Source organism: Hypanus sabinus, chromosome 6 (genome assembly GCF_030144855.1).
Source record: "Hypanus sabinus isolate sHypSab1 chromosome 6, sHypSab1.hap1, whole genome shotgun sequence".
Taxonomy (NCBI): Eukaryota; Metazoa; Chordata; class Chondrichthyes; order Myliobatiformes; family Dasyatidae; genus Hypanus; species Hypanus sabinus.
In genome coordinates this window covers 132,502,533-132,523,413 of record NC_082711.1, presented here as the reverse complement: position 1 = coordinate 132,523,413, position 20,881 = coordinate 132,502,533, and the positions used below count along the sequence as shown (strand labels likewise).

General features: G+C 41.7%; 1 protein-coding gene and 1 non-coding gene across 2 annotated transcripts in view; both read left to right on the top strand.

Moving 5' to 3' along the window:
- The window catches only part of mybbp1a (MYB binding protein (P160) 1a), a 118,515-nt gene that overhangs the window by 58,243 nt on the left and 39,391 nt on the right, over positions 1 to 20,881 (top strand). Inside the window, exons 12-19 of the mRNA XM_059972957.1 lie at positions 60 to 266; positions 7,145 to 7,253; positions 9,027 to 9,123; positions 14,356 to 14,507; positions 15,115 to 15,216; positions 15,650 to 15,814; positions 17,920 to 18,093; positions 19,758 to 19,915. Of these exons, the coding sequence (XP_059828940.1) occupies positions 60 to 266; positions 7,145 to 7,253; positions 9,027 to 9,123; positions 14,356 to 14,507; positions 15,115 to 15,216; positions 15,650 to 15,814; positions 17,920 to 18,093; positions 19,758 to 19,915 (1,164 nt within the window). The remainder of the gene's footprint in view (positions 1 to 59; positions 267 to 7,144; positions 7,254 to 9,026; positions 9,124 to 14,355; positions 14,508 to 15,114; positions 15,217 to 15,649; positions 15,815 to 17,919; positions 18,094 to 19,757; positions 19,916 to 20,881) is intronic.
- Positions 18,698 to 18,834, top strand: LOC132396228 (small nucleolar RNA SNORA50). Its single transcript, XR_009512918.1, has one exon. It is a non-coding gene; the product is annotated as a small nucleolar RNA SNORA50 (small nucleolar RNA).

Sequence of the window (20,881 nt, the reverse complement as noted above, 5' to 3'; positions counted from 1 at the left end):
TCACTGATGTTTGGTGATGGTGATTTGGCATATTTAATCAGTTTTTTTAATGTCCTTAGTCTATTGAACCATCTGAATTCCCTGCCTCCACTGGGTGATTCTGCAGAATTGGGAGACAGGAACGAGAAGCGTGTGTTGGGGATCACAGCGGATGGGAATCTGTGGATCTACTGCTTGGTTCAATATGCGAATGTCCTATTGTCACAAGAAAGATCTGTCCGAGCTGTCAAACCCTTCACGCAAAAGCAGAGAGAAGCCTGGGACCGGTATGTAACCCAAATTTAATTAAATTGATCAGCAGGAAGTCTTTGAAGCTCTTATCATCCTCTTACTACAGTTATTTCTAGGTACTATCCTCACATATCGCTATTGGATGAGCTTGTTTTGATGTTGTATGACTTTGAAATAATCCTTGTTATTCAATTATGCAATAGTTCTTGTATAGCTAAAATAGAGTATTGGTTACTTAACCAACACACACAAAATGCTGGAGGAACTCTGCAGTTCAGACAGCATCTATGGATAAAAGTACTGTTGACATTTTTGGCTGAGACCCTTAGGCAGCACTGGAGAAAAAAAGATGAGGAATAGATTTAAAAGGTAGGGGAGGGGAGAGAGAAGCACAGGTGATAGGTGAAACCTGGAGGGGGAGGGGTGAAGTAAAGAGTTAGGAAGTTATGTGGTGAAAGAGATACAGGGCTGGAGAAGGGGGTGTCCTATGGGAGAGAACAGAAGGCCATGGAGGAAAGAAAAAGGGGAGAGGAACACCAGAGGGAAGCGATGATGGGGAATGGTGAAGGGGAGGGGCCCATACTGGAAGTTTGAGAAATCGATGTTCATACAATTAGGTTGGAGGCTACCCAGACAGAATACCTAAGTGTTGCTCTTCCAACCTGATTATGGCCTCAGCGTGGTGGTAGAGGAGGCCGTAGATAGACATATGGAAATGGGAAGTGGAATTAAAATGGGTGGCCACTGGGAGATTCCGCTTGTTCTGGCGGATGGAGCGTAGGTGTTCAGCAAAGTGGTCTCCCAGTCTATGTCGGGTCTCACTGATATACAGGCAGTCCCCGGGTTACGAGCAAGTTCCATTCCTGAGTCCGTCTTTAAGTCGGATTTGTACGTAAGTCAGAACAAGTACATCCAGTATTATTTAGCATCAGTATATATTTTACCTTTCTATGCATATGAAACACTTAAGAAACGTATGTATTTCAATAATTAAATCACTGCATTGCTTAGTAATAATTGTAGCTTTCATTGGGTCAGGGCTTTTCACATGCTCCGTTATTCTCACTTTATGCTTTATCCTTTAAAATTGTTCTGATTGTTGACCAACTGTAGCCTAACGCTTTTCCAATGACCGATGGCGTTTAATCGCTTTCCAAACACTATTATTTCCACTTTATTTTCAATCGCGATCGCTTCCTGTCAATGGAACAGAAACACTGCGGACAGCGGGTCCCGACTTCTGGCTCTCGAGGTCCGCTGGGTCCTAAGGACCACCACACTGAATTCCCCGGGTCCTAAACTCTTCCGCACTGAGACAGGTTAAATTGGACAAGAGGGGGCTGTGCTGGGTTTGGGTATTTGATCCTTCACGATATTCCGCGTGGGGAATTTAAACTGGAGGTGGCAGAGGTTTTTTTTATGAGGTCAAGTTACAGGCTCGACATCAACCGGGCACGGATGGTATGGGAGTCACTAGATTGACATTAACCTGTCACTGGATCGAACTTGGGAACCTCCGTTCTTGAGCCTGGCGCTGATCTCACTGTGCCACCAGCCGACCGTAATGGGGGGGGGGGGGGGGGGAGGCGGGGTCAGGATGAATCTCACTAAGAAAAATTTAAGCCAAATACAAAGCTACACATTCAACGTAGTGTCAACGGCAGCAACTTAAAATGGCGGACAGCATCGCAATCCGACTTAAAATGGCTTACAGTGTTCTCCTTCCTCGTTTCATAAGTGTGAGTTGTCTGTAAGTTGGACGTTCGTAACCTGTACAGGAGGCCACACCGGGAGCACCAGACACAGTATATGACCCTAACAGACTCACAGGTGAAGTGTCACTTCACCTGGAAGGACTGTTTGGGGCCCTGAATGGTGGTGAAGGAGGAGGTGTAGGGGCAGGTGTAGCACTTGTTCTGCTTGTAGTGTCAGGAGGGAGATCAGTGGGAGCGGACGAATGGACCAGAGAATCACGTAGGGAGTGACTTAGTTCAGTTTTTGTGGGAACCTGAAGTATACAAATTTCAGCCTACATTTACTATATATATTTCAAAATATTTAATTGAAAAGCATTTAACTGTGTCCCGTCTTGATGAAAGATGCTATGTAAATGTAATGCTCTATTTAATTAATATCAACAATTTTTTTTCCATTGAAGTTCTTAAATTGTGCCTGTCCTGATCTTAACCAAGCAGATGTCCAAACAAATATAGACATTTGAGCATAACAAGATCAGGTAAACAGGAATTCCACCCATAGACCAGTTATCTGATTTTGATACGATTGGCTGAGGGACAATAAACTTTTATACCTTGTAGAATGCTGCTGCTTGTTTATCCTAGATAATGCAGTATTGCATCTGGTCTGGAATTATGTCCTCACAGTGCTGATGTTCTGTTGCTGAAGCAGAGGTCCAAGCAGGGAGGATGGATTGTTGAAAAGGAGAAAGCACTTTGGCACTTTTTTGCCTAAAATTTAGAATGGCATTGCCTGCTTAATTTTCAGTATAAATGAAGAAAATAAATCTATTATGAAAAAATACCTAAATATTTTAAACAAATGGAGAATTTGTTCATGGCATGATCAAGAAGTCGAGCTATTAATTTGAGAGTGTTAAGGAAATAATTCAAGGAAAATGTCTGTGAATCTAGTTTTAAGAAGATGCTCAATCAGCTTCAAAGCATGATATTGTGAGCTAAAGGCTGATGGAATGATAAAATTGAAAGAAAATAGAAGGCTCATGAGTCTTCAGCTAGAAGAGGCAGAGGCTGGATTGTCAAATCTGTCAACTTTCTTTCTTTCTTAGTGCCAAGGTATCCCTGATCTTGTCACCTGGGAGGCAAAATACAATCCAGGTTTCTTTTTCACGTCCATAGTATCTCCTGCCTGTTCCTATGGAACCCCCATCACAACTGCACTCCTCTTCTTTTCCCTGCCCTTCTGAACCACAGAGTCAGACTCTGAGCCAGAGACCCAGTTGTTGCAGCTTCTCCTGGTAGCTCGTTTCTACACACGTGCTCTCTCGCCCTCGCGCTCGCTCCCACACATTTCCCTCCTACAACTTGGGGGTGACTGCCTCCTGTCCTTCACCTCCTCATTCCCCTTCTATGAACCAAAGGTCATTAAGCTACAGCTATGGTTCCCTAATACAGTCCTAAATTAGGACTGCAGCTTGTTGCACTGCATGCAGATGTAGTTATCACGGTTACTTGAGGTCTTCCAGACTTTCCACATCTCACACTAACTCCGGATGCATCTCACCACCCTGTGTACGAATGGCTGAAGAAAGAGATAAAATCTCTTACTTAGAACCTTAACCTGTGTTTGCCCAAACCTATTTATTCCACATCCTCCCATCTACAGTTTAAAAAGATAAAGTTAAATCAAGTGACATAAACAACTATAAGGCTTTGCTTCCGGATGAGCTAAATGCTCAATGTCTTCTGTGCTCACTTTGATTGTCAAAACCTGCAAGAACCGTCTTGAACTCCAATCCCCAATTTCAGACTCTGAGGCCAACGTGTGAGCAGGGTGAACCCATGAAAAGCATCTGGCCCAGACTGGGTACCTGCCAACTACTAAAGACCTGTGCTGATCAACTGGCTAGTGTTCACTGAGATATTGCTTCAGCAGTCTGAGGTACCTACCTGGTTCAAGTAGACTTCACTTATACCATGCCTAAGAAGAACGTGGTAACCTAATTGAATGACTATCGTCCAGTAGTGTTTACATCCGCTATGATGAAGTGTTTTGAGAGTTGATGAAACATATCAAATCCTGCCTGAGAAGTGACTTGGATCCACTCTACAGGTCTACAGATACGCAGTTTTATTGGCTCTTCGCTCAATCCTGAAACAGCAAAGATGCATAAATCTTTTATCAACTTTAGCTTGGTGTTCAATGCCGTCATTCACTCAGAACTAAGCAATGAGCTTCACAACCTTGGCCTCAGTACCCCCTTGTGCAGTTGGATCCTCAATTTCCTCACTTGCTGGCCCCAATTAGATGGGATTGGTAATAAAATCTCAACGTGAGAGGTGACCTGATAGAGGTGTATAAGACAATGAGAGGCATCGATCATGTAGATAGTCAGGCTTTTTCCCAGGACTGAAGTAGCTAGCATGAGAGGGCACAGTTTGAAGGTGCTTGGAAGCAGGTACGGAGGAGATGTCATGGGTAATTTTTTTTTATGTAGAGAGTGGTGAGTGCGTGGAATGGGCTGCCAGTGATGGTGGTGGAGGCGGATATGATAGGGTCTTTTAAGAGATTCCTGAATAGGTACGTGGAGCTTAGAAAAATAGAAGGCTATGGGTAACCTTAGGTAATTTCTAAGGTAAGGACATGTTCGGCACAGCTTTGTTTCTATGTTTAATATCTATCAGCACGGGTGCATCACAAGACTGTGTGCTTAGTCCTCTGCTCTACTGACTTTATACATGACTGTGTGGCTGGTCACAGCTCCAATGCCATATTGAAGTTTGCTGTCTTGGGCTGTATCAAGGTGTGTCGAATCAGCATACAGGAGGGAGATTGAAAATCTGGCTGAGTGGTGCCTTAACAACAGCCAATGTCAGCAAAGCTAAAGAGCTGATTATTGACTTCAGGAGGACAAAACCAGAGGTCCATGATCCTGTCCTCATCAGAGATGGAGAGGGTCAGCTACTTTAAAATGCTCAATGTTAACATTTCATAGGACCTGTCCTGGGCCCAGCACATAATTGCAATTAGAAAGAAAGCATGGCAGCACCTCTAGGAAGTTTGTGAAGATTTGGTATGCCATCTAAAGCTTTGAGAAATTTCTATAGATATGTGCTGGAGTGTGGCTACGTAACGGTGTGGTATGGAAACACCAGTGCCATCGAATGGAAAATTTTGCAAGAGTAGTGGACACGGCCCAGTCCATCACATGTAAAGCCCTCCCCACCAGTGAGCACATCTACATGAAGTTTTGTTGCCGGAAAGCTGCATCCATTATTGAGAACCACTGCCACCTAAAATATGCTCTATTCTTGCTGCTGTCATCAGGAAGAAGGTACAGGAGCCTCATTACTCGCACTTCCAGCTTCAGGAACAGATATTACCCCTCAACCATCAGGCTCTTGAACTGAAGGGGTTAACTTCACTTGCTCCATCATTGAAATATTCCCAAAACCTACGGACTCACTTTCAAGGACTCTTCATCACATGTTCTCTAGTTATTGTTTATTTATTTATTATTATTATTTATTTTTGTATTTGTGCAGACTGTGGTCTTTTGCACATTGGTTGAGCACCCAAGTTGGTGCGATCTTTCATTGATTCTATTATGGATATTATTTTATTATGGATTTATTGAGTTTGCCCACAGGAAAATAAATCTAAGGGTTGTATATGGTGACATATATGTACCTTGATAATAAATGTTTTAAACTTTGATCTTTTGTACTTTAACATTGGCCCTCTTCAACAATGGCCCCGCTGCTTACACCTCCTTTATTTTTGATTGGCTCAAATAAAACTCACTCCTGATGAGACTTGTTTATTTTTTCAAATGGCACCTGCCTTGCAACAATATCTTTTTCATTCACTACTTCAAATTATGACATACTCCCTACAAGACATTTTCTTTTCAAGTGGCTCTACTCCTCACCCTCTCTCCCCATTATGACTCACCCTGATGAGACTGATTGACAGACCGACGGACAGACGTACTTTATTGATCCTGAGGGAGATTGAGTTTCATTACAGTTGCACCAACCAAGAATAGAGTAAAAATATAGCAAAATAAAAACCAGAAATAATTAAATAATACTAAGTAAATTATGCCAAGTGGAAATAAGTCCAGGACCAGCCTATTGGCTTCAGAGTGTCTGACACTCCGAGGGAGGAGTTGTAAAGATTGATGGCCACAGGCAGGAATGACTTCCTGTGACGTTCAGTGTTACATCTCGGTGGAATGAGTTTCTGGCTGAATGTACTCCTGTGCCTGACCAGTGCATTATGGAGTGGATGGGAGTCATTGTCCAAGATGGCATGGTAGCTGGCACCTGCACAGAAGGCAATAGTGGTTTAAGTGTTGGTGATGGGTAAGTGACCAGGTGTGAGAGAGGAAAGAAACTACTTGGAGGGGGTGGTAAATGTGTTTGGAAAGAAGGGTGGGTGAAAGAATCTGCATGGATCAGGAAAGAGTAAGGAACACAATGGGTGGGGGCTACTTGAAATTGAAAAATTCAATACTCATACCATTGAGTTACAGTCTACATGGTGGAATGCAGTTACTATTCTAGTTTGTACAGAAGGGTGAGAGCAGACAGATCGGAATGAGAAGGGGAGTTGAAATGGCTTGTAAACTGGAGCTTCAGATGTAAGGTGTCAATCTTCTGCAGTGTGATCTGATAACTTGCTTGCCAAAGCCCAGTTTGGGTTTTTCTGGCCCACAAAATTCTAAACTTTGTCGCAGTTTTCATCTAATGTCGAGCACATTCCAAAGGTGAGGTAAAAGTGTCTGCTCTTGACTCCAGAAATTATTTGATCAGAATAGTGGATGATGGAGGAGTTTGTGCATTCTCTGCAGGACTTACCAGAATCTTTATTGTCAAGAAGAACAAGGGTGGCAAGTGCGTGGGAGCACCACCATCTGGTTCCCCTCTGGTTTGGAAATGTATAATAATTCCGTCATTTCTGGTTCTAAGTTCTATAAGTCAGAACAACAGCAATGACTGCTTTGCACACTGCAGTGTCCTTATTTACTAGTTCTTGCAATGATATATTTGAAAGTTAAAACCTGTATCTTAATCTGGTGACATGTTATTCTGTCTTTTAAAGTATTATCTGTTTTGGATGCCTGGACTAGGTAGCTGACCATTCTTGTTATGTTACCTTGTTTGGTTAGAATTGGCCACTTATTACTCATAAGTTACTCCTTCCTTTCTAGAATGCTCCAGTCCATTGAAAGTCTGCAGAAAAAATCAAAAGCTGCTCAGAAACCAGAGGCCTCAGCCTTCCAGCTGCTCTTCCTGCTTGTAGGCATACAGCTCTTCAAGGTACGTGCAGAACATTCATGGATGGGATCAAGCATCATAATTTCCCAATTTTTATTGCGATGCAAAAGAAAATTTGTAATCATTTTGTTAAAATTGGAATCAGGTGATTCAATTGTATAGAAACATTGAACTCCCCTCGCCCTATGGAGACAAATGGTTGCATTCCTAGAAAACATCTGTTTTTGTGATTTTTTTTTCATAATACGAAGTTAAGTCATCTGTGTATGCGTTTAGAAAATGGCGAGTGGAAAAAAATTCTGCTTAGTTTTTCCCACAAACTTAATAAAATAAAAGCAAATTTTTATTCTGTACCCCAGGTATTTTGGGAGAGAATTGTGAATTCTTTAAGGGCGAAATTCCAATACGTGAACTGCTGTATTGCAAGAGTTATCTTTTTGGAGGCTCTTTAAGTAAACTGTAGCAGTCAGTTTGTTCATTTTATCTTCTGTCTGAAAACGTGGCGAACTGACAAACTAGACTGCTTTCCATTGTCCATTCTTTCATTTAGTGAAGCACTCTGTATCCTGGGTTCAATTCTATTACTGTTCATAGGCACCGGTTTTCATGGATGAGCCCAGCCAGCTGATTGATTGTTGGGTGGGTTTCATGTTCAGATCTAGTGCCTTTCTTAGGTCCACTGGTGGACCCATGGGTGTTGAGACCAGTTCAAGCATTTAACTTGATCTTTGTTCTTAATTGACTAACTTAACATGAACTAACAATACAAAATATATATTTTGTGTACTGGGTAGTTGAACACTACAATAAATGTGGTAATCCACTAACTAAATTTGAGTTAAACTTATTCACTTTTAACTAGCGAGAAGCCCCAATGAGAACTTATCTTCATCTTTATGCAATTTAAATATTTTTGAGGCTCTCAGTAGAAGCAACTTTTAATTTAAAAAAAATGCTACTTCAGATGAGTTTGCTGGAAAGGCTGATGTTTATTGTCCAAATGGCTGGAGCGGTTGGTGGACTTGCTCATTGTGACTAAGTGACCTGCATGTGTCATTCAGTGAGCGTTTCAGAGTCAGTCACAATGATGTGCATCTATAATTGTGTGTGGCCAACCCACAGGAAAGTTGGGGTGTTTCCTTCCCGGAATGATCTTGATAAACTGTGGATAAGAAACCACTGCTGAAACTGTCAGTAGAGAATCGGATTGACTCCTGATTTGCTGGGAAGTACGTGCAGAACTGGCAAGGCAGCAGGAAGTGCTGGCATGAGATGTCTTACTCCTGTCTCACAGCTCTGCTTGTGTGAAGTTTGTACATGTTGCCAACACATGGGTCTCCCTTGGTTGTTCCAGTTCTGCCCAGGGGCTATAGATGTCATGATTGGTGAAATGCCTCCTGTATAGATTGGTGGCAGGAGGAACAAAGTTGATGGGGATATAAGAGGAAAAATGGGATTAGATTAAATGGGTGGTGGAAGAATAGCATGGGCATGTGGGGCCTAAGGGCCATTTTTCTGTGCTCTATGATACTGAAAGATCCATAGGATAGTAACCAAAGTCTTATGAAATGAGCATTTTCTAATTGCTGCATTCTTGTTCCATTTGTTCTTACTCATTAATTCCCTCATTAAATCCTTGTTCTTCATGTGGTGAATTTAATGATGTATTCACTACTTTGGTAATCTCTACATTAAGGGCAAGCAATGAAGAAACAAGCATTAACCTTCAAAATCTAACGTACATGGAAGTCCTGGCAGTAGTGCTTTTGTTGACCTGTTCTCTACAACCTTTTTTTTTTCTGTTTTCCTCTCTAGGTTGAGGAGGATTCTCTAGAGTTACTAAGTGACCTGCACAAGTGTTTGGAGAAGTGGGAGGTAAAGAAAACTAAAAAGAGCTCAAAACGTCTGTCAAGTGAGTACAGCTCAATGCAACAGCAGTTTGCATCTTCTATTTTAACCTGTAACCTCCTGGTGATAGGACCATAGAATTGGATACTACTTGTTATTTTGTAAAATCTTTACATGAGATTGGTTTGAATTGCTACAATATAGAGTGTCTGAAGCATACAGCATTGTTTCTTTCAGCAAGAATCATGACATATAAGGAAACCTTAGGTAACCCAAGAGTTCATAAATTTCAATAGGAAGGGAAAGGAAGCATACACTAAGCATTAGGGAACTCAAATCAGACTGGGCCCTTTTGTAATGTGAAGATAGCAGGCAATTAGGAAGGCCAATTGGGCCCATGTGCTTAAAAGATCGGAGCATCCCAAGACATTTTATACTTGTAAGCAAAAGAGGATAACGAAGAAGAGAGTAGGTTTATTCAAAGATAAAGGAGCATAGTTGAGCTTGGCTGAGGCACTAGCACTGCTATTGACCAAGGAGAAGTTTTTGGAGGATAGTGGAAACACAATGGGGCATGCTAATGTGCTCAGACAGTTTGACTTATAAGGATGAGGTAGTGCTGGGTCTTCTGAAGTGAATTAAGTCCCTGGGGCCTGATGGCACATATCCCAGAATATTAAGTGAGGAGATTGCAGGGTCTTTGACTTGGATCTTTGTCTCCTCGGTAGCAACAGGCAAGGTCTTAGAGGACTGGAGCGTGCCCTCGTTTGTGAAGGGAAGTAAAGAAAATCTTCATGACAGTGGTAGGGAAGGTATTGGAAAGGACTTTTAGGGATAGGATTTATGTGGATTTGGAACGGCATGGCCTGCTCTGGGACAGTTAGCATGGCTTTGTGCAGGGCATGTCGTGTCTTATGAACATGACTGGAATTTATTTTTTTTTGAAGAGGTGACACAGGTGATTAAGTACAAGAGTAAGGAAGGCAATGTAGAGAAGTTTCACCAGATTGTATTGGAAGCAGTACAGCAAAGATTGACTAGGTTGACACCTGGGATGAAGAGATTTGTGTATGAAGAAAGGTTGAGAAGTTTATGGCCTGCACTGATTGGAGATTAGAGGAATGTGCAGTGATCTCCTTGACACATTTAAGATTCTTGGTGTCCACCTTCCTAAGATGATATCTCCTCTAATAGAGGCACCTAGAATCAGGGACATAATTTCAAAATAAGATGACACACATGTAGAGAGAAATGAGAAGGAATTTTTTCTGAGGGTTGTGCATCTCTGGAGTTCTATGCTCTAGGCGGCTGGGACGGATGGTGTCATTAAGTATATTCAGGGTAGAGATTGACAAACTTCTCTTCCACAAGGGATTTGAAGGATATGAAGAGAGAACAGAAGAATGATATTGAGGCCAAGAGAGAAACATCTGTGAACATGGGGGAGGCAGCTGATAGCCTACTTTGCTAATATTCTTAATGTCGACCATTAGGATTTCTTTTGAATTCTCCTACTATGTAAGATGTTGGGCTGTGTAGTGCTTATTAACCACCACTGGATGCCACTGGAGCATTTCTATGAAACAGTCTGGTGTCTTTCACTCTCCTGACACCTGTACAGGACAACTGCTTGGATGCTTATGTGTTCATCTGAAGTGTTTCAGAATCGGGTTTAATATCACTGGATATATCGTAATGTTTGTTGTCTTTGTGGCAGCGGTACAATGCAATACACTGTGGGAAACGTAGCTTCGAAACTGAAGTCAATTCCCTTTCAAATTTACTCTTTCCCAGAACTGTAAGTTTTTACTTCTGATGAAACAGCATTTAGGCGTGATTTTCCCATGGTGACAAAGCTATCTTGAGACACAGTTCTACTGTTCAAAAGAATGTTTCTACATAATAACTTTGGTGTGATATTATTCCACATGGGAACCTAACCCCAAAAAGTTGAAATGTGTAAGTAATTTTTGTTTAAAATGCTCCCTGCTTATCAGAAATATACAGAAGTGGCAGATGCTTGATCCTGTTTCTACCTTCATTCGGATTACAACTGACCTGCATTAGTTACATCTGATTTGCTTCCATATCCTTCACATTGTTGGGTGAAGCTATCACTTTTCAATTATCTCTCGATCTCAACAGCTTCTTAAGGGTTAAAAGTTCCAGACTTCTGCTATTGTCTGAAAGAGTGCTTCCTCACATCGGTAATGTCCAGACAGGCCATTGTGTAATTTTAAGTCATGCCCATCTCAGCTTCTTGTTTTAAACTTCTACTGCAAGCAAAATATTTGATTTTCCTCATCAAGTCTGCTGTTTTGTTCACTTTATGCAATGCTCTAATTGAGATGTTTAATCTGCCGTAACTGAGAATGCAAAACTGTAACCCGTCTTTTAAGAAAAAATTAATTTTTTTATCTTCTGCACTGTTCCTGTGAGCCAACACAGTACTTCCTCCCAGGCCAACTTGTACTTTCTGAAATGTGGAACTGAGCAATGTACTGAACAGGGTGTTGTGTTTGCAGGTGCAGCTCTTTGCATTCTGTGTAGCCTGTAAGGTACCAAGCACCAGCTCATAATGAGGACACATTCTCCGCTTTCCTTTTGCATTTGTTAGTTTTGTGGTGGAAGATATGTGCTAAGGTGCTATCCATAAGAGCAATGATGCGCTTCCAATCATTTGGCATGGTTCAGAGGTTCAATTTAATGTCAGAGAAATGTATACAGTATACCTCCTGAAATGCTTTTACTTTGCAACCATCCACAAAAACAGAGAAGTGCCCCAAAGAATGACCGACAGTTAAACGTGAGAACCCGAAAGCTCCCCTCGCCCCACCCCGGCAAAATAAAAGCACACCTGCTACTGAACACAAGCATGAGCTAGGCGATAGCTAAGACACAGACCTTACAGTAACCTCATCTGGCATTCGACAAACCACAAGTTCTCTCTCTCCCTAGTAATGGAGAGGGAGGTGTCCCCCATTTTCACAGCGAGCGGGAGACATAACAACCTGCTGGTTTATGATGTTCAAAAGTCTGTTTTGTCACTTTTTATGAGCCCTGTGCCTTGGGTCTTTAGGCCTACATCGGAAGATTTTCCGGCCTCTCCAATGACATGAGTGTCCTGCCGTGACGCTGACCCTTGATCCAAATACTAGGCTGACTTTCAGGCCAAATCCTTGGCATGCCGAACAGTGGCCGGTCCTGAAACCCGGAGAATTGGTCCTATTCCCACAAAAGAACCGAAGTCTGTGGGTCTTCAAAAGAACCCTGAAACGAAGATATTAAAGATGGAAATAGAACTGTTTCTAAAGATGAAAATAGAACTGTTTCTGAAGATGCAAGCAAAGGAGTCGCGGTTTAGCGCCATCTTAACTCCACCTCCAACTCTAATTTTTCCCAGTTACATCTTCTGTGTAGCTGTTTTAGTCAGTCATAATCAAAGGCTTTATTTGCACAGCAAACATCCAGGAGAGAGCGTTTAGGAAAATCCAAGAGTATCCCTCTTGACACAGTTTTATACTTAAACACGAAGATAAGAAAAAACTATTAACGTGGCGACCCACTTCCTGCACAGGCGAACCAGCTCATAAATAGCCCGCACGCGGGGAGAGACTTTGGTAATGTACCTCTGACATCATTTCCACCCGGAGAGGGCAGGAACTAGGGATAAAAAGCCAGCGCCGCGAAGTTTGAATAAACTAGACTTACCGACTGCATGTCATTGTTTCTAGCTCTGTATGTAGTACATCGCTACAAACTATAGTTTCAATAACTATAATCACCTACTTTAGCATTTTGAATAGTGTCAGGTAAATTTGCAGAATTACGTATTACAACAGTAGAACATTCCAAGTAGCAGAACCTCTTTGAATATTCAATACTGGTGTCTGTTCCAAAGGTTTCTCAGTACAACTTGACACCTTTTTGTTTTTTTTTTAAACAAAATATACTTTATTCAAAAATAAAATTATGTACAATAAACCATTCAGTGACTCTCAGTCCTTTACAAATGTTTCCATTACAGTCTTTACATTCCCACACTTTGCCACCCAGGTGGCACTCTGTTACTTCATATATACATACTTGTTCAGGGGTATACACCCTGCCCCCTTACCCCTCAACTCCCACGGGAGAAGAACCCTAGACTGTGGTCCTTCCCCACTGGGTCCTTGTGATGGCTGCACCGAGTTTGAGTGCGTCCCTCAGCATGTACTCCTGCAGCCGAGAATGTGCCGGTCGGCAGCATTCCCCCACGGACATCTCCGTGTGCTGGTAGACCATCAAGTTTCGGGCCGACCAAAGAGTGTCTTTCACCGAGTTGATGATCTGCCAGCAGCACCGGATGTTGGTCTCCATGTGCGTCCCCGGGAACAGCCCGTAGATCAGCGAGTCCTCTGTTACACAGCTGCTGGGGATGAACCTCGACACAGCCCCTTCCATCCTCCTCCACACCTTCTCGGCAAACCTACAGTGTGCAAAGAGGTGGGTCCTCTCTGCAGTCCTCCCGCGGGCAGAAGGGTGTGGAGACGACGTTCCGGGCGTACAGGAGGGATCGGACTGGGAGGGCCCCTCTTACCGCCAGCCAGGCGAGGTCTTGGTGCCTGTTGGTGAGGTCTGGTGATTAGGCATTTTGCCAGATGAACTGGATGGTCTGCTCAGGGAACCACCCCACTGTGGCCATCTCGTCCTTCTCCTGCAGTGCTTGCAGAACCTTACGTGCTGACCACTGCCTGATGGCCCTGTGGTGCAAGAACTTCTCTACGAAGGACAGTTATGGCGGCAACAACCAGGGTGACAGGTTTTGCACAGTAAAGGAGCCAGACCCATCCTTCATAGCCAGGGCGACAGGTAGAACCTGGCCACATAGTGTGGTGCCCACGTACCTGGGATCCACACATAACCTGATGCAGCCACACACGAAGCTGGCCATCAGGGTGAGAGCAACATTGGGGACGTTTTTGCCCTTGTTGTCCAGGGACATGTGCATGGTGGTCCGACACCTTTTGTTAGTGTGTTGAAGGACGGCTCCATGAGTAACAAGAAGATTAAAAGATCATAGTTCAGATCTGTCCTGAACTGTGCATTAAGTGGCAGGGATACGCATTTAACAATGTGTTTGTGCTGGAGGCTTGGTGACACTTGCAGGCTCTCCCCAGCACATCCTCTGATTGTGTTGCTCATTGACACAGACATTGCAACTCGCTGTTATGTTTCAATGTACATGCGATAAATAAGTCAATCTCTCTCTCTCATTCTCTCTTTAAAATGTCATACTTTAATTGTCTGTTTTTAGAAAAGGAAGAGCCAGAATGGGTAGAGGTTGTGGTTGAAATCCTACTGTCCCTTCTCTCCCAAACAAGTCGTTTGATGCGCCAAGTCTCAAAGATGGTGTTTATGCGGATCTGTCCCCACGTGACTAAGGAAGCACTGCAGCTCATCCTAGATGTGAGTAATGGGGAATTTGCCATATCCTTCTGCCTTTTTCCTTTTCTCAGCATCACTCTTACACAACTCAGAAAGTTGTTCATTTAAGTTCCATGAGATTTAAGCATCTTGTCTAATTTGATGCAACAATAAATCCTCTGATAGTTTCAGGGCAATGTTGTGTGTTCTGTGCACTTGGCTAAGAAAGCTTAAAATATTTTCATTAACCCACACCACCAAGCCTAAATTAACCACTTCATTTATTGGCTATGAAACAAAGTTCAAAGTAAATTTAGTATCAAAGTTGTATATGTTACCATATGCTACCCTGACATTCAGAGGGGAAAAACTGAGAAACTCTTTCTCCCATCCTCAGGCAAAGTCAGTTGATGAGTGAATATAGTTCCAATAGTCTAAAACAATACATGAATCCATTTGCCTAAACTCTCTGTATGCACTGAGCTGATGTAATCTCTGTGGTTACTGATACATCTGTAAATCTATTGAGAGTTAGTAATTGGCTCTTAGCATGTATGTATGTTTGAGTACATTGTTGGTAAAGAATTGCCCGAGTTGAGTCCAAAGATTCCTCAGAACTGGTTAACTGAAGTTACTTTCTCTTGGGCAGGTCTTTAACCCAGCAACTGAAGAAGGTGAAGAGAGTGCCTTGATAGTAACCGAAGACTTTGAGAAGCATAAAACAAAAGTTGACTCGTCAAATGAAGATGAGGTTAGATTTCACATAGATTTTCTATAGAATTTCTTCTTGCTATTTTCAAAACTGTAATTTGAGCTGCAAGGTTTTTAGCAAGAATCAAGTACAGATTATCTTTATTTCATACTGAGTCTCACCCTGGCTGATGGTTATCTGATACAGATGGGCTCTAAATGGATCAACAATGATCCCTCCAGTGCTTCCTGTTGTGGTGTAGGAGTCCCCAATGCATGTCATGACTGACTTGCACACTCAGATCCATAATTTTTAAATGGAATTGTACAAATTATTTATAAAGTTTTAAAGTACTTTATAGTAGTTGATAGTTTATAATGCTTCCGTTAGAGTTGCTATGGAACTTAAGACTTCTTAATCCCTCTTTCTCCTCTCTCCTTAACCTTTTCTTATTTGTGTGACCGCTGGGTTTTCATATTTGATCTGTTCCTAGATGGAGAGCAACAGTGATGAATCAGAGGAGGAGGAAGATGATGATGCTGATGATGATAGTGATGACGACAAAAGTGGTAGTGAGGAGGAGGGTGAAGAGGAGGAAGCTGTTGATGAAAATTTTCGCATGGAATTGATGAAGATCCTGAAGACAGCAAACATAATGGTAAGATTTAGGAAGGTGACAAATCATTACATGATGTGGATTGTTGTGCAGATGCACAGGGGGTTGACTAGGGGAGAGAGAGAGAGAGAGCTAATTCCCCTTTTATCTTTGGCACTTAATTTGTGTTTAATTTATGCCTTTTGTGTTTTTCTTGTGAATGCTTCTTACATGATGCTATGTGCTTTTGAAGCAGCTGCTAGTAAGTTTTTCATTGCACCTGTGCATACACATACTTATGCACATGGCAGTAACCTTGACATTGGTTTTAGAATGTATGCAAGCCCTCTCAATGTTCATTAACTAAAGTGCTTAAAAGAAAGGAATTCCAACACCATTTTTTGACAGTATTTTTGAAGATTAGCCTTTGCTGCTTTCTATCTACCAATCAGTAAGATCTTTCAGTCAGCAATCAGCTAATAAGCACAATTATTTCGGCAGTGTTCTCCTTGGAATGGATGCATGTCAGAGTAGTGAATTCTTCTTGCACATTGGCTACTGCACACGCAAGGTCTTGGACTGGTATAAGAGATCCAAGATAACTAGAGTACATCCATAGGTAGATTTAGGCACATGTTTTCCTGTCATATGCTCCATGAACACCCACCTTTTTGTTCCCATTTCATAACAGCCTTCCCTGCCCTTGAATCTCTCTTCCATCAGTGTACCTCCCAGCCTCCTCCCACATTTGCCTTTCTTCTGACACTTGCACCTTGCATTCACATCCTTTTTTTTTTCCCCCTCCTGTTTCTGCTCCTGTGCATCTGATTCATTGAGACCTTTCACTCCCCTTTCCTTCTCTTCATTCCCTGTCCTGTCCCAGATTCTTGATATTTTCCTTTGGGCAAAACCTGGGTAGAGATGGTGAGAGTAGGGGGTGTGATGGGTAATTGAGTGCTATCCTCAATGAATCTAGATCTAGAAAATATTCAATTGGCTGTCTAATGGAGCACTATCATAAGACACAGGAGCAAAATTAGTTCATTAGGCTCATTGAGTATGCTCCACTGTTTGATTACAGCTGAATTATTTATTTACTCCCTCTTTCCATTCTCTTGTCTTCTCCTCTTAACCTTTGACACCCTTACTAATTAAATACCTATCAACTTGTATACCTAATGACTTGACCTCCGTAGCCATCTGTGGCAATGAATTCTGCAGATTCACCACCTTCTGGCCAAAGGAATTCCTTCTCATCTCTGTTCTGAAGGGGTGCTTCATCTTTTACACCATAGCTACCTCTAATCTCCAAGATTTCTGCTGGAGTGGAACTAATGAACAGAATGAATATGAAACTATACAGTTCCGCTCCACAATGACACTGCCGCCGGGTAGCTAACTCTCCTAGAGAGAGCAGAGAGATGGTGCATAGACAACATGTATGTGTAGACATTCTGAGGCCAAACTTCAAATCTTCTTTAATTTGCTTATCAGGCATACGAGAGCACGGGATTGCATTAAACATCCACTAAACAAAGGTCCTCCACCAATGTTCTCAAGAATGATGGTCCCTGCCTGACAAGCCCATGAATACAGACCGCTTTTTGTATCTCAAGAACCACCTGTCTGTGAGGGCAGCTGTCAGAAATGAGGTTCACCACCACTTTCAGAGTGCCAGTGTAGCCTTTGAGGAAAAGGATGTTTGTAAGTCAAGGTTTCATATCCAGTGCTGAGCTCATAGTCTACTAGGAAGTGGTGATCCTTGCCTTCCTGTATGTATCAGGAACATGGGCTACCTACAGCAGCCATATCAAAGTACTGGAGAGGTGCCATCAACGCTGTCTCCACAAAATCCTCTAAATGAGCTGGAAAGATAAACAAACCAACATCAATGTCCTAACAACCACAGGAGCATTTGGACTCTCAATCTTTACAATTTTATATCAAGGGTGAATGCCACCACTGCCTTAATTAGACTGTGAGCATTGATAATAGCAGGTGTATTTTTGTTTTGCAGTATTAGAGTAGAATAATCCCATGTCTGATTAAGTGAGATGCTTTTAGCAGGAGTTATGCTAAGAATATTTGGTGTCCCAAATCATTGAAGGTAATATTTTGAAATTAAATCTGTGGCTTTAGATGTTGCAAATGTCTGTGTTCTTCCGCAGACCAAGGAGGGTGAGAGCAGCAGTGATGAGGAGGTGGATGATGAAACTATGATGGCATTGGACAAGAATATTGCCGCCCTGTTCTCTGAACGCAAGAAACGACTTCAGGCTGCGAAAGATGAGAAGGCAAAGATGGTGAAAGAGAAGACGTTACGGAAGAATTTTAAAATAAAGGTATGTTGGCTAAAGACACATGGGGCTGTGGAGGGCAACATGGGTAAAGCTACTTCAGGCAACAGGTGCCCTGTGTTGTTTGTGTTTTTTTTTGAATTATCCAACTTTCCCCCCTTCCCTGTTCTTCCTCCATTGCTTACATTAACATTTTAGACAGTGTTGCAGGCCATCACTGGGTTTATTTTCACTACCTTCTCTAGAATAATTAGGAACGAGCAAAGTCCTGGCCTTTGTGCTAATACCTATATCAAAATAATGAAAATTTAAAATAAAAGTTCTAAGTTTTCCTATGATTCTTATTTTTAAAAGCACATAGATTATGTACATGTGCAAAAGAGTTTTCTTTTCTCAAGGTTGAACCTTCCGAGTTTTTGGAGGAAAGTGATGTGGTGTTTATGATAGACTTTTCTGATTTGGTACTTAAATTTACCAACTCTTAAGAGTTGACTGCTTGGTAGCTGTTATGGTGAAGCATGTGTTCTGCCAGCTGTGGGGGACGTATGGTTAAGCCTATTTTACATGACAGTTCAACAACAAGTGAACAGAGTTAAGTCTTCCTTTCACCTCCCTTACTTGAAATTACCATTTCAAACTCTTCTTGATAATGCACTAACTTTGAACCTGTGTCGTCCTCACCCATAACTACACAGGCCAAGCAATAGTGCTAAAGAAAATGCTTGTTATAACTGGGGTTTCTCAGCTCTACAAACTGAGAAGCTCTTTTAAAAACAAGTCACATCCAATCATCTACATTTCTAAAAGCTCATTAAACTTGCAAAGTCCTGGACAGTAGCCAGTGGTTGACAAATCTGTATGAGTACACCTCTTAGTGTGATATAATTCCCAATGTCTGTTGCTTTTAATTTTTCATACTCAGCACGCTGACGGTTTTATCAAGCCGTTGTTTGCAGTAATGAATACCTGGGCTGCTAATTTTCCTGTCCACCTGTCCAACCACTGACTCCCAGGGCCATTAGGCACTATGCTATCACAATATGCAAACACAACAAAAGCTGGATCAAAGTTATGTGCAATCATGATGAACATACAGGTGCTGACCCTCTACATTGGTCGCAAACTTTGCAGTGATGAGCCTTTGCATGGAGACTAGGTTCTCCATTTCCAACACCGGTGCAGTATATTGGCTGACACCTGGGTGCTTGAGACATTGATCTATTTTGGAGTTTATGTACAGCCAATTTATGAGCAAAGGCTTTTATATTATGGTAAACTGAAAAGCCTTTTCTTTTTATTCCTACAGTTAGTGGTTGTAGCATTGTCCCTTTCACTTTTTCATCGATGCAACTGCCTTCTAGCTTCATCTCAACTAGAGGCGTGTCTCTACTACTGACTAATAATCCAGAGTTTTGGGCCAATGAAATGATGGAACTTTGAAATGCCCCCTAAGAAATTTAACAATAAAATAATTGAATTGGAAACTTCCATTAGTAACAATGACCAAAAAATTACCAGTTAGTTGTTTATATGTTATATAAAATTCAAGACCAAAGAATGGATGATCAATAAATGGTGGTCATGTTGGTGGTACTTACATCCTGGAAATGATCTTTGAATAGTTATGACCAGTGTTCTTTATGCTGCGCTCGGTATTCCCAATCACTTTTGATTTCTTCTGTATTAGGTTTTCTTCTTCTTTCCTTCAGGTCCTGGACCTCATTGAAATTTTCCTTGCGAAGCAGCCTGAGAATCCACTTGTTTTTGGTATCATTGAGCCTTTGATTGCGATCATTGAAGAAAACTTGAGCTCTCATTCAAACCAGCAGGAGCAAGACTACATCCGCAAGGCTGCAGAAATTTTCAAGTCAGTGCTTATGTGTCTTTAACCAATTTGGGGACCACTTAGTTTTTTTACTTCATCTCCATTCTGTTGCTTAGAATTATTCTGTAACAAAATGCCTCTGACGCTGCGGTCCCGACCCAAATGAGTGTATGAGAGAGAGGAATTGAGAATGTGTGCTGATTTTTTGCTGCTGACTTAAAATAGGTTTAAAATGGTTTACTCTACAGTTGCTGATACAAGTCATTTTGGTGAACCTCTGTCGATTTTTGGAAGCAATTTAAGCAATTACTTGGTATATCAAGAGTTGTTTGTCACAGGTTGATATTGCGGAGTGATTGTTTAAATTTACCTTTGAAACAATGAATTAATTAGTGTTACGTCAAACGTGTCTTAGTAAAATACTGTGATATTTGCCACAGTAATTTAGTAGAGCTCTTTTGTTGGAAAGATGTAGGCTGTTCTGCTCCTTGGGCTTGTTTGCAGTGTGTAGCTATCTCTGTACTAGAGTCCTCTGCTATAGGAAACCCATGAGTTTTATCTTGTTTGGAACAATAAAGATGTTAACTTCAAAAACAAATCAGAAAATACACTAGTATCTTCACTGGGGAGAGAAACAGTCGATGCTTATGGCTAAGGTCCCTTTGTCAGAACTGTAAAAGTGAGAAAACAAGGGTGTTGTGTTGCACAGAGAGGAAAGGATGGAGAGAATTAAGAGGACATCTGTGATAGGATGCGGACCAGAGATAGCAGCAGAAAAGGAAAATAAATAATAGCAAAGTGAAACAGGAAGGTACAATAGAAGATGAAGAAAGTAAAAAGCATGGGTGATTACTTAAAATTATTGAATTTAAAATTGTTCCAAAGCCTGCAATGTACTCTTTTGAAGATGAGGTGCTGTTTCTTGATCTTATGTTGGCCATTGTTGGAGCAATGTAGGAGGTGAAAACAAAGGTCAGAATATAAATTTGGCAGTGTTGAAGTGACAGC